The 12,557-nt window shown below is 38.7% G+C and overlaps 1 protein-coding gene across 14 annotated transcripts in view; it reads right to left on the minus strand.

Moving 5' to 3' along the window:
• DOCK10 (dedicator of cytokinesis 10) overlaps positions 1 to 12,557 on the minus strand; it is a 145,271-nt gene that overhangs the window by 55,381 nt on the left and 77,333 nt on the right. For all 14 annotated transcript variants that reach the window (XM_077183865.1, XM_077183864.1, XM_077183868.1 and 11 more), the window contains exons 5-11: positions 12,144 to 12,216; positions 11,695 to 11,829; positions 11,265 to 11,399; positions 6,716 to 6,899; positions 5,014 to 5,099; positions 2,466 to 2,549; positions 1,415 to 1,570 (exon numbers count right to left, since the gene is read on the minus strand). In XM_077183865.1, coding sequence (XP_077039980.1) covers positions 1,415 to 1,570; positions 2,466 to 2,549; positions 5,014 to 5,099; positions 6,716 to 6,899; positions 11,265 to 11,399; positions 11,695 to 11,829; positions 12,144 to 12,216 — 853 coding nt within the window. The remainder of the gene's footprint in view (positions 1 to 1,414; positions 1,571 to 2,465; positions 2,550 to 5,013; positions 5,100 to 6,715; positions 6,900 to 11,264; positions 11,400 to 11,694; positions 11,830 to 12,143; positions 12,217 to 12,557) is intronic.

Below are 12,557 nucleotides of genomic sequence, written 5' to 3' on the forward strand. Positions count from 1 at the left end.
AAATATTATTTACAATATATGAGACACATTAAAAACACACGTTCACACACACCCCAAGATTAGTTTCCAACCATGCAATTTTAGGGGCTTTTAAAGAAAGCTTGTTAACAGGGTGCCAGAAGAGGAGCTGACAGCTCAGAAACTCAAAGAATCAAAAGCAAAGAGATAACTAATTATTAGAGTAAATGAATAGAGCCCCAGAAAACACACTGCAGGATTTTTAAAATGCAGATTGAGAGACATTATAAAAGAGGGAAGAGTGAGTGTGGGCTTTCCAGGGATTGTCAGAAATGCAACACAAAGATGACGAATGTAAGGGGATGGAAAATGTTTACTGGTACAAACACAAAAGCGTGGGTGTATTATTCTGTGGGAAACACATGTTCCATTTTGCTGGGAAACCAAGAGCATTCAAACCACTCTGACAGTGCCCACTTATCCTATGGCAGAGTACCAGGGAATTCAGTCCTGTGACTGAAAGTAACCTCCTAAGAGCATCCATAGTTCTGACAGAATAAATCAGCCTCAGGATAACACCACCTGAGCTGTCCAGAAACCAGAACCTTAAAACTGAGGAGATAAAGAGCAGTGCACAGCAGGTACAATGTCCTTTGCTTTTCCAGCCTCTGCAGTGGATATTGCATGCCCTTGGTGCAGTTATCATGGTTTTATTTAAATAGTTATTCCAGTCTGCCAAGAATAGATATTGATTACATCATGCTGAATTTGCACTCACTGTAGAGGTCATCTTCAAATGAAAAACAAACAAATCAGCAAACAAATCAATGCCTCATATGTAATATATGAAAGTGGAGCTGCTGGGGCACTGATGTCTCATAACTTTACTGCTTCAGAGGAGAACTAACTAAAAGCTATAGACTGACATCTACATCTCAATTTTCCCAGCTCTTTTTTTTTTACAGTAAGAATAAGCAAAATTTTCTGTTTTGTCCTGGTTTTAGCTGGATTTTTCCACTAGATGAAACATCTTGTCCTTTCTATTTTGCCTTCTCTCCTGTAACTTTATCTGCTTGGTTCCTTGTCTCTCCCTGAAAAACAACAAAAAACCCCAGTTTACCAGCAACTGATATTCCATTGCCTCCCTACATAGGTCTTGGCAGTTTAAACTTGTTCTTCTTATAGCAATTGTTAAGAATCCTCAAGGTTTGAAACATTTTTAATCCTTCACTGAACTATAGCTAAAAGTCTGCAATATAAATCAGCTTCAAAATATCTATTGAAAAGTTAATCAGTTTTGTTATTCAGTCCAAAGGGAGCACTATGCATGTGTGATACAGCTTTCCTTTCACTTCTCTCTCCAAACTAACATATATATGAAAAGAAGAAAAACCCCAACCAACAAACCAACTAAAAAAAGAAAGAAAAAAATCACAGAGAAATAAGAAAAGCTTACATTGGTTAAGGGATCATTTTCATTTTCAGTAACACAGGCCTGGAGATTCAAACTGAGGGATTTGCAGGTAACCAGGATCCTCTTTGCAGGCTTTTCTTCAAATGGCTTTATCACTGAGTTTGTCCCTGGAAACTCCTTCTTCTGAGGATTCAGTGCCTGAAATAAGTAGGGCAATTTGTTATACATAGGAAAAAGCATCGTATTCCAAAACAAAGTAAGCTTTTTAAAGGTCTTTGCAATTACTAAAACACCTGAAAACCTCAAAAGTCTCTGTTGGTCTCTTCATATTACTATAGTAAACAAGTATTATTCCTAATTTATAGATTAGGAAGCAAACAAAAAAGGTTGCCTGAGGACATATATAATGTCAGAGGCAGAATTAGGGATTTGAATTAGTTTCTTATAATTTTAGAACTTACTTTTTTCTTGTTTACTTACTGTTTCTAAAACTTCAGCTTTTAATTTCCTCATATAGATTAAAACCCCTCACATTTTCAGATTATTAACAGTACATTTTAGAATGAGATTCCAAGCATTTTCCTCTTTCCCCATTACTTATATATCACATCACTATTTTAATTTGCTTAATACTTGGAATAAAGGTCTTATAGTTGATTGACATCAGACTCAAGTTTAAATACACACTGATCCCAATGTTACTTAAGCCTTCTTTTTAACTAAAATAAAATTTCCATTTAAATCACATTCAGTGCAAGAAATAACTTTCTTTGAATCCTGACATTAAATGTTAAACTTTGCTTTAATGCTTGTTTTAAACTAATTCAGAGCATAGCTCAGCTGGACTGGATGACCTCCAGAGGTCACTGCCATCCTCAGCCATGCTCAGCCCAAATGCAGAGTCTGTACAGAAATCTCTGTGGGCTGCAGACAGCTCCTCTCCCTCTTCACTGCTGAAGCCTTGGCTATTCCCAGCTTGCTCAAGTTCAACCCACTCTGCTGGCTGAGCTAACCCAGTTAGCTCATTTCACCTGTATTTTAAAACTTCTAAGAATTAAAAAAAAAAAAAAAAGAAAAAAGAAATATTGCTTACTGCTATATCAGGATCCAAAGAGAACAGGTTTAGTCGCTCTGTATTTCGAGAGGCTTTCACTGTTTCTTCTGTTTCTGTGATGTACTGTGGTGACAGATAATAAATTAGTTTTCTGCACAAGAACAGAAATCCATAGAGCTGTTAGACTTCTAAAGGAGTGATCAATGTTCCACTCAAAAGAACATTTCCCCCTTCTGCAGCAGTTATCCCCAAGCACCCCTTGTTTGTGAAGCAGGGCTTTTCAGGCCATGACACAATTCTAAGGAATCCCAAAATAGATCAATTAAGTAATTCAAGTTTTTGTATGTTCACATATGCTATCCATTATCATTGCTGGGGCCTCCCCAACACAGGGAATAATGTGCTCTGAGTCCTTGAATCAGAAGGCTGAACAATTGCTTTATTAAGCTAAGTTATATTACACTTATACTAAATTACATACTAAAGAGATATACTACACTAAAAGAATACTAAAGAAAAACCCTTGACTGTCTGAGACAGCCAGGACACAGCTTTGACCTAATTGGGCAAGGAATCAAATCAACTTCACTGGTGTCTAATTAACAAATAACTTTGGGTAAACCATCTCCATAACACATTCCACATGTGCAAAACAACAGGAGCAGCGAATAAGAATTGTTTTCTCTTCTTTGTGCTTCTCACTGCCTTCTCCAGGAAAAACCCTGGGAGAGAGTTGTGCTTGCTGCTCTCTGTGAAGAGAGCTGCAGTCACAATCCATTGAGGAAGATGTCAGATCTCTGCACCAAAACCAGTTTACAGATGCCCAAGCTGAGGGAAATAAGCCCCCAACAAACCAGCCCACAGAAAAACACCTGAGCCAGGGGAGGGCAGAAAGGGGAGCAGCAAATGTCACCCAGCCTCACAGTGTCACCCAAAGGGAAGGCTGGCAGTCCTCTGCCCCCACCCTCTGCCACAGGGAGCATCAGACATACCCATTTCCTTCCTGACACATGCTTAAGTCAATAGCCAGCTCTCTGACAAAAACTTCACCTTCTGAAGCCACTTGGTGCTTTCCTACCCTACCTTCTAAAAGTTTATCCTTACATCTAACTGCAAAAACCTTTTTCCTTGCTATTAAGTTCATTTATCCAATATGTAAAGTAAGCCCTACACATTCCCCTCCCCTTAAAGATCCCTTGGGATATTTCAATTGCTCAATTCCTTCTGTCTTTCTTTGCACTCTCTAACTTAAAAAATTAATCTCTGAAATATTAAAAGATTGTTCATCTTTTCTGGTTGCCTAGGACTGAGTACAACCCTTAACTGACATGGCACAGGATATTCTCTTGTTCAATGTTTCATGTCTCCCACAACATCATGGTATTGCCAGTGCACATTAAGTAACAAGCAGCAGCAGTCCAGCAGGGCCAAGAGCTCTGTGCTCACTTCCTAACATGCCCTGCCCATGGCCTGACCTGCAGAAGGAGCTCTGGCAGCCTGGTTTAGATGGAGAAGGGGCCAGGATGTTCATCTGCATGGACTAGGGAAAGGCCACAGAACACTGCTGCAGCCAGGCCTGTAGAGCCAGGGTAGGGGAACTGGAATTATCCATATAAAGGGCAAAAAAAGCATCAGAAAACAAGCTGACCATCTCCTATAGCCTTGCAGGCACCAGTGGTCTTGGAGATATCTGCAAGACACGTCTGAGATATCTGCATCAACTAAACCATTAGAAAGAATCTACCCACAGACAAGATGATCAGACACTTCTGCTGCCCTTAATACATAAACTCAGATATGTTTAATTTGGTTGGTTGATTTGTTTTTATTTTGTTTGGTGATTTTCTTTTTTTTTGCTTTTTCACATTCTAGGTGACCATTTCACATTTATGAATATGACCTACAGTAAAATTCTGTCCTCAATTGCACAGACAGCTTTCAGCTCAAATCTGTGTGACATCCTCAAACAGCATTTGGCTCTGTAGGCAGACAGCATCTACAGCAGCTCACTGGCAGAAGGCTACAAACAGATTGTACACTCATTTAAGAGAAAGCAGTGAAGCATTTCCAATCTAGCTTTTCATTAAAAAGCTTCTTAGCACCATACACAATTATCTCATCCACATGAAGCAGTTTATGAGCTCTAGAGGACAAAATGCCTCCCCTGGTAGCACATGCATCTTTCAATGAAGTCACAGAAGGCAATGAGCAGTTCAGAGCTCACCTCCTTGCCACTCACACAGGAAATCTTGGCTCTCCAAGGGCCAGATTCTACTGAAATGCCGTTCAGATGAGCAAATATTTCACACATAACTGAGGGGACCAGACCCTTATTGACTTCACAAGTCTCAATCAAAACACACTGTGGAGCACCTTCTCTTTGCATCTGGTGGAGATTTTCTCACTTAAACAAAAGGATGAGGTGCTCAGAAAGGATTATTCCTGTCACTTGTGTGTCTAACAATTGTAATAGACTGTGCTATATTTTTCAACCTCTCACAATATTAATGATCAGGTATTGGCAGGCATTTTCCACATAGGAAATTCTTTCCACTAGACTTGTAAAGAAAAGTGTAACATCCATTACTTTTGCGAAGTCTGGGTGCAAGGTGCTCTCTGAAGAATCTGCCTCTTCTTGAGAGCAATCATAATTCACTGGAACTTCTGCAGGGTCTTGAAGAGAAGGAAAAATAAACACAAAATGGTTTTATTATTCTTGCTATTACCATAGGGTTTAAAAGCTAAAAACCCATATTTCCATGTAATTTCTTTTTACTCCTTTCAGACCCATCATCTCTCCAAATGGAAGGGATGCTCTGTAAACCTCTGTCCCCTCAAATTCATCTCTCACTGCTGCTCACTCTATCTTAGTCTATTTAAGCTTCCAAACAACAGGCCTGACTGCTCAGTGAACCATCCCACACATTCAGCCATGACAAATATTCACACCCATGACAAAGACACCTTTTCCTCTCAGTCCCTTCTGATGCAACGCCAAGGGTTTACATCAACCAAAGATTTGGGATTCCCATAAAGGGAGTGTTCAGTGAGGCAGGCAGGGCCTTCCCCTCTCTCTGGGAAAGGGAGGGATGCAGTCTGCACTCCATGGGCTGCAAAAACCCGTGGGTGCAGCGGGGAGCCCTGAACACAAGGCCTGGGCTTTACCCAGCTCAGCACAGAGGGCTCTGCTCTCACGTGGTAATTCAGCCCCATGTGAAAGAAGTCACTACAGTCACTTAGGGCTCTTCTTGCCAAGAAAATTTCATGGCTTTTGACAAATTAACTCTATAGCACATTCCTATTGCTTGTTATCAGCTTTTTTATCAGAAGAGACTTCTGTTTTCTCTTAGCCTGTGTTTTTGACCTCTTATGCACATATTTTTTCCTGTTTTATTAATATTCCGTACGGGTCACATTTTCAAAAGTACTCCTCTGATTCTGAAGTGCAAGTCTCTTGTGCCTCCAAGTTCTAAAAACATCTTTGTCTATATGAGTATCCTGTCCTTCCAGAATTAGAACTTACTATAAACATCAGGATAAAGAGTTCAATTAGCTCTGAACATCCCTAAGATTCAGATGCATATGGATGCAAAGCTTTGACTCGGCTCAGAGCACACGCATTTTACATCTGTATTAAGGTTTCAAGTGTTTTCAGCCTTACAATTTCAGCTGGAGTGCATCCAAACTGCATGTGGATTTATTATGTGGAGGAATGAGTTACTGCCACATGAAGACTGCAGTACAACAGAGCATCCAATTCTTTCTTCCACAGTGAGAGCATAATGTAAGCTCAAAAAAGCAAGAAGCAAAAGTCAATAAGCTTTCAGAGAAAGAGCCATATACCACAGCTGTTTTTTTTTCTTTTAAATTATTAGCTCCAGATTTTTAAAGAAAGCATAATGTTGGAAAAATAACTGATCAAACCACTCTCCAGCACTTTTTTAAACCTTCAGAGTTCCAGGACAGTAAAACACAAAGTACCAGCAAGATCACTAACAGAAAGGACTAAATTTAAAAAAGAGATGCATATGCAAAGTGGAGCCACATTGCTCCTGCTGACTTTGTGGGAACAGCTTTACCTCCCCTCCAGCCATTTGAAAATGATCTGAGGGGAGTTAGCTGAAATTGTTCAGAGATTGCCAAGACTGGTGCTGCCTTGTCAGGAATCAATAGGTACAGAATCCATTACAGACTCAGGCAGTTAAAATGATTAAATACTCATATGAAGGTTCCACTTTTTTCACTTGTTTAAAAAACCCCCGGCAATACAAGAGATTTTTCACTCTTACCAAGTCTCAAATCAGTGAGATCTGCACTCTTCCTCTCCTGAATGGTTCCCTCTGGATTTATTTGCAGGATTTTGTTGAGAGTAAAAATCCAGTCATCCATATCCTGCTCATTTTCAGCTGCCAGCACAAAGTATGTGAGGTCATTCATTTTCAGCTCAAAGGCATGTTTCCTAAGCCTGTTATTCTGTTGGAACAAAAGGAAAATAAAAATAAACACTAGAACCAATACAAAAAGGTACTGAAAAAGGCATCCATCTTATGGACTTGTATATGGTCACTCCTTAATCACATTTAAGCAAACTTCAGTGGCTTTAAAGAAAATTCAAATAGTGTGATATTAACACAAATTTCTGTCAATTCGTGCATTTAAGGGCTTCTGTGGCCAGACATATGTCCTATATTTAGCCACAGAAATCTAAGGTGGACAATAGTTCAGAAGGGAATATCTCCCATGTGGAACAATAAAAAACCTCTGGTCACAAAATGCAGTTGGAGTGTCTGGAGAGAACAGCTCTATAAACAAGCTCTTACACTTGACCAGCACACCAGACACCCAAAAGATAAAACAAAGTATTGCTAAGTCATATAAATATTTGGGGGAGAGTGGGAATAGGACTTTCCAGAAGATTGCAACAGGACAAATTCCTGCACAGTAACCTTTACAATGGGTACTTCCCACATCTACTTTTGCCTTAGACGGATTTTAAATACTTAGGGGATTTCAGCAATTTTTCACAAAAGTCAAAGGTGAAGTATAGTGCTGGTCAGTCATTGCAATGCTATCCTTTTCTAGCACAAAATAAGAGCAAATGCCCAGTATATGGGAATAGACTGAGTCCTGAGAGCTGTTCTCTGTCACCAGATTTTATCTGCAGGAGATAAGTCTATCAATTTCTATCATAAGAATTAATGGGTACTTAGCTACTGAAACAGCTCAATAAAATCAAATAAAGTGATGGGATCTAACATAACGTGCTTCTTTTCTCAAATTTAGCCAATTAGTGAGGCACATATCTCTTAGTCCTAAGGAAGCAGTTGCATCACTTTTCTCTCCTCCTTGCTTATATCTGAGAGAACAGTAATGCATTCCATCCCCTATTGTTACACTGAACTTTTAAAGCTGACTGATGATGGACATCAGTGCCACCATTTTGATTTCAATATTCCAGAAGATTGCCATCACTTTGTTGATAGATTTGACCTTGGAGCGATGCTGACAAATGAAAAAAAATCATCCACCCCATAACTGGTCATTTCACTCTATTTTTTCTTCCTTAACAGTCTCAAATAACATCACAAGGGTCTCCTGTATTTCTGCATACTGGAAGTATTTTTCTGCACAGTTCTGTATGTTAAGTTATTAAGAGGTTTCTAAGCCAGATGGTGAGATGATAGTGATACTTATATTTAAGAGGAACACAGGCAAAATCTGATACTGATTAGCAGAGGAGGATGAGAACCCAGGACACTGAGAAGCAAGTTCCATGAACATTTTTTTCCAGCAGCAGAGATGATTTAGAAGATTCCTACCCAATCTGTTGCTAATCACTTGCTCCAGTTCTTATTTTACATGTCATGACCCAGATCAGGAATCACTTAAGACTGAACTACTTCTTCTGGAGCTACTTGGGTCAATGAGGTCAGACAAATCTTGGCTTTTCAAACTGACTTGGGATTGTCTGTGTACATATATGTGCACGTGTGCTATTTTTCAGTTCTGCTACTGGAAATTCTCTTGATAGGAAATAATTTTCTTCTCAAGTACTTTATGGAGGTAAATATTCTTTCAAGGTTATAAATTTTAATTCATCAAGTGCAGAGTAAGAACAGGCTTGGGTTTTGTAACAATTGGTTCTTGGGTGTTCAGTATTTATCCTGATCCTGAAATTACTACTCTCCTCCAACCATACATTCCAGATAATGTAAAATAAGGACTAAAACTTCACTAAAACCTGTTACATATATATAAAATCATAACATATATATAAAATCATAGAAGAGCTTGACCAAGAGCTAGAAGTTAAACAAAACTATGCCAAGGATCTTAGGTAATGGCCATTTAAAACTTTTAAAGCCAGATTACTTGTAAAGTAAATTATGTACACCAGTTTATGCACAATCTATAAAGAAGAATACTCTGTTTCAATTTTACTTCAGATAAGAGAAAAGCATTTAAAATTAATGGGTTTATTTTCTATTTTCCCTTTATGACATGGCCAAGATTGTTAAATCAGGTACTGAAAGACTATCAGACATTATCTAATACAGCAATATATTTTGCATGCTGAACCTTAAAAACATCAGGCAGGGCAGGAAAACTTCAATATCCACTTTTCCATCTGCACTTCAGACTTCTGGCAAGCAGATGAGATCTACAGCAAAGTCTTTGTTTCAAATCTAAGGTCAACTATTTTACCTTCCTGATCAGTTAAAAGGAAAAAAAACCAACCCAAAACCAACAATGTACCATTTCTCAGTTTGCTCCTCTATAAAACTCCTTCCATATGGCATATAGACCTTAACTTCTAATCTTCAACAATTAATTTCAAGTTCAAAAAATTTCCTCCAGAAAGAAGTAATACAAAATTCAAAGAAGAGACTATGAATGAGCTATAAATGAAACATCAGGCTAAGTCTAATGCCTGCAGGGTCATTCTTCCAAACTAACGGATTGTTTTGGAAGCATTTTGTATTTTATCTGGAGATGATTTCTCTGGGATATTTGCTACAATTTTGATATTCTATCTCAATCAAACAAGAGCTCCAAGTCATTCACAGAGACTTAAAACAATTTATAGTAGTATTAAAACTCATTAAATCACAATGTACATCTCACATTTTTTCACTAAAAATTCAGTTTTACTCAACTCTTTCTCCACATTCTCCGGTCTCCCTGTTTATGGCAACTCTAAGCCAGGTTTTGTTTTTCTGCCCTATGATTCCAAGTCCATCACAGACTTGGCCAGCTGATGGTATTCACCCTAGTACACCCTTGGCTAAGTTTCTAACCTTTTGCTAGTGAAGCTAGCTCAAATTTGAGAGTCCCATGGTAAATGTCAACCAAAACCTATCACAGAAACTTGTATTTGGGGGCAGGCAAGAGGAGAACCCATGTTCAACCAGTGTGGGAGAATCTGGAGGAATGCTGTAGATTTAGAAAGCAGCCATCAAAGGTTCAGTGGGACGAGGATTTCAAAGGTTTATTGAGGGGTTTTTTTGTCAGAAGTTAGTCAAAAAGGGCAGAAATCTTGCAACCAAGACATCTTCCTGGAGTGTCATGAGAAACAGCACAGCAGAAAGGGCACCCTCTGGGGCAGAATTAAATATGTGCATAACACATTTAAGACCCTACAGGGCTGGACTCTGGCTGAGACCCAGCTTACAAGAAAGCCCCTGCTGCAGGCAGGAGAAAGCAGCAATTTCTCAGCAGGATTTCTCTCTAAGAATCTCCTCCATGGCTTCTGCTACACTTCCAGGCTACCTGTGAGGGTCTCTCAAGCCAATGGACTGACACTGGCAAACATCACTGTCCTACATTCTTACCTCCATCCTCTCCCACCCCTGTCTGGACAAACAAACACCCTTCTGAACAGCACTGGGACAATGGTCACTTCCCACAGAGCGGGGGACTGCCAGCAAATACTTGTTCCCAGGTGAATCACTGGGAAATGATCACTTTTCTTGCTCCAAAGGGGTTTAGAGGTAAAGGAGGGACATCACAATCAAGAAAACTTCTTGTTTATCAGGGGCCTTCCCTTGTGTTACCTGAAAGGTTTCTTTCAAAGCAATCCTCAAATCAGCCTGCCCAGCACTGTTACTACTCTTTACTGGTTAAGTTGTAAAGTATGGATTAAATAAAAGGTATTTCTCCTTATTCACTGACACATTGGGCTAGATCAGTCAATAGTCACATACCATTCAAGGTAACATCTTGGTTTAGAATGAAACAAAAGAAAAAAGAGAAATATATTATTAGAATGAGAGGAAAGGAAGAACAAGATGGGAGAAAAAAAGCTAAGAACATAGCCTAAGGGTAACAATAAGAAAAAAAAAGATTGATTTAGACATTTCTGGATAACAAACAATAAGGTTCTGTCCTACCTGATGCCATTAAGACTTTCTATCATCTCCAAAATGATGACCTTCAAGGAGGCTCAGGATACAAGATTAATTTCACACTTGCCCAACAGGCAGCGCTTTGTAACCTGGATCTCTTTACCCCACAACAAGCAAGCATGCTCTTAGTAAGCATGAGGTAAAATCTGACATCTCAGAAGATAATTTCAGTGAAACCCCTCCCAGATATTTCACAATATTTTTTTCTCATGTTCGCCATGGACAAAGTGTGTGCATGGTCTGCCACCATAATTCAGCTGTGCTTTTTTGTAACTTGTCAGTCTGCAGCAAATTAAAAAGCAAAACCATTGGTGCTTTCATTTCCTGAAACTGCTAATGAGACCATTATTCTGCTAATGAACATGTTCTTCCACTTTCCTTTTTAAATGCATCCTACACCCAAAATCCAACAATGAAATAAACTGGAACTTACCTGTACAACTCCCGTACAAGAATCCAAAAAAATACAACCCTTTGGCTCCTTTGATATTTTTTCATCTTTATAAAAATTCATAATATACGAGTTATCCGACAACTGGGTCAGCTGGAAGTAGCGCTTTTTGAATGACTGCAGTGGTGGGAAAGAAAAAGCATGAAAATTGTTGTACTGCAAATTATTTTCACTGATACTTTATTCACAGGGTTTAAATAACAGGTAACTCCTGACTGCATTTCAATCACTAGTCTGCAGACAAAAGAATTATTACTTTATTATCATTTAAAGCAATGTAATCAAACCTGAGATATAAACAATGTAATCAACCCTGAGATATAAACAGCTAAGTGATAATGGCAAAAAAGTGTGCCTCTGTGGGGAAAATAAATGCAAATGGAATAAAGAAAGAATAATGCTGTTTCCTTACCCGAACAGTAATGCTATTGTTGACAGTGCTGTTGAAATTCCCTTTATAAAGCCATCCAGACTTGTAAACTCCTGCTGCTAATCCTCCTCCTCCTCCACCACCACCACCTTTAGATGATGAGTGGGATGTTGTGTCCTATAGGGCAGACAAGGTCAAAATTGCAGACTTGTTTTCTGAATTCCAAGACAAAAAACTGTAATGTGTGAATATCTGCTTGATAACAAATAATCACCTTTTCATTCCTTTTGAAATAAGACATCATTAATAGCCCTCCCATACATGGGATAACATTAGACAAAGCTGTTCCACTAACTTCAGAGCTATTTAAAGCATGAAATATTTTATAGGAGATAATGACCCTCCATTATCATTCTTTATTTGATATTAAAGTAATAAATAACTTCCCCAGTGGAAAAAAACCCAATCTATGCCAAAATCAGAATACATACTTCATCCTTATCCACATCTTCATGATCGATTTCAAAGGAATGTGATGGCAGTTTCTCTGGTCTACATTCACTTCTGGCAGGGGAGAAAAATGCATTTATTTATTTATTTATTAAAAACAAATAACGTACCTGCTATTTCAGGGAGGTAACCATAATGAGCCTTCACTGCAATGTTAGTACACCTTTTGCTCTGATCCTATTGTCTCCTTAAAAACCAGGACATTTTTAAAATACTTTTTTCCTAAGCCGCATGTATCTTTTTTTCCCCAAGACTCTGAAGCTGTAACAGTTCTATACAAATGATAAAATACCAATTTTTGGTCTCTTTGCAGCTCTTCCACCACAACAGGCAACAAACCCCAAACAATTTCCAAAGAGAGATTCCATTCAAGGCTGGCAAAGGAAGGAGACTGA

This window comes from Agelaius phoeniceus, chromosome 10, assembly GCF_051311805.1.
Source record: "Agelaius phoeniceus isolate bAgePho1 chromosome 10, bAgePho1.hap1, whole genome shotgun sequence".
Lineage (NCBI taxonomy): Eukaryota > Metazoa > Chordata > Aves > Passeriformes > Icteridae > Agelaius > Agelaius phoeniceus.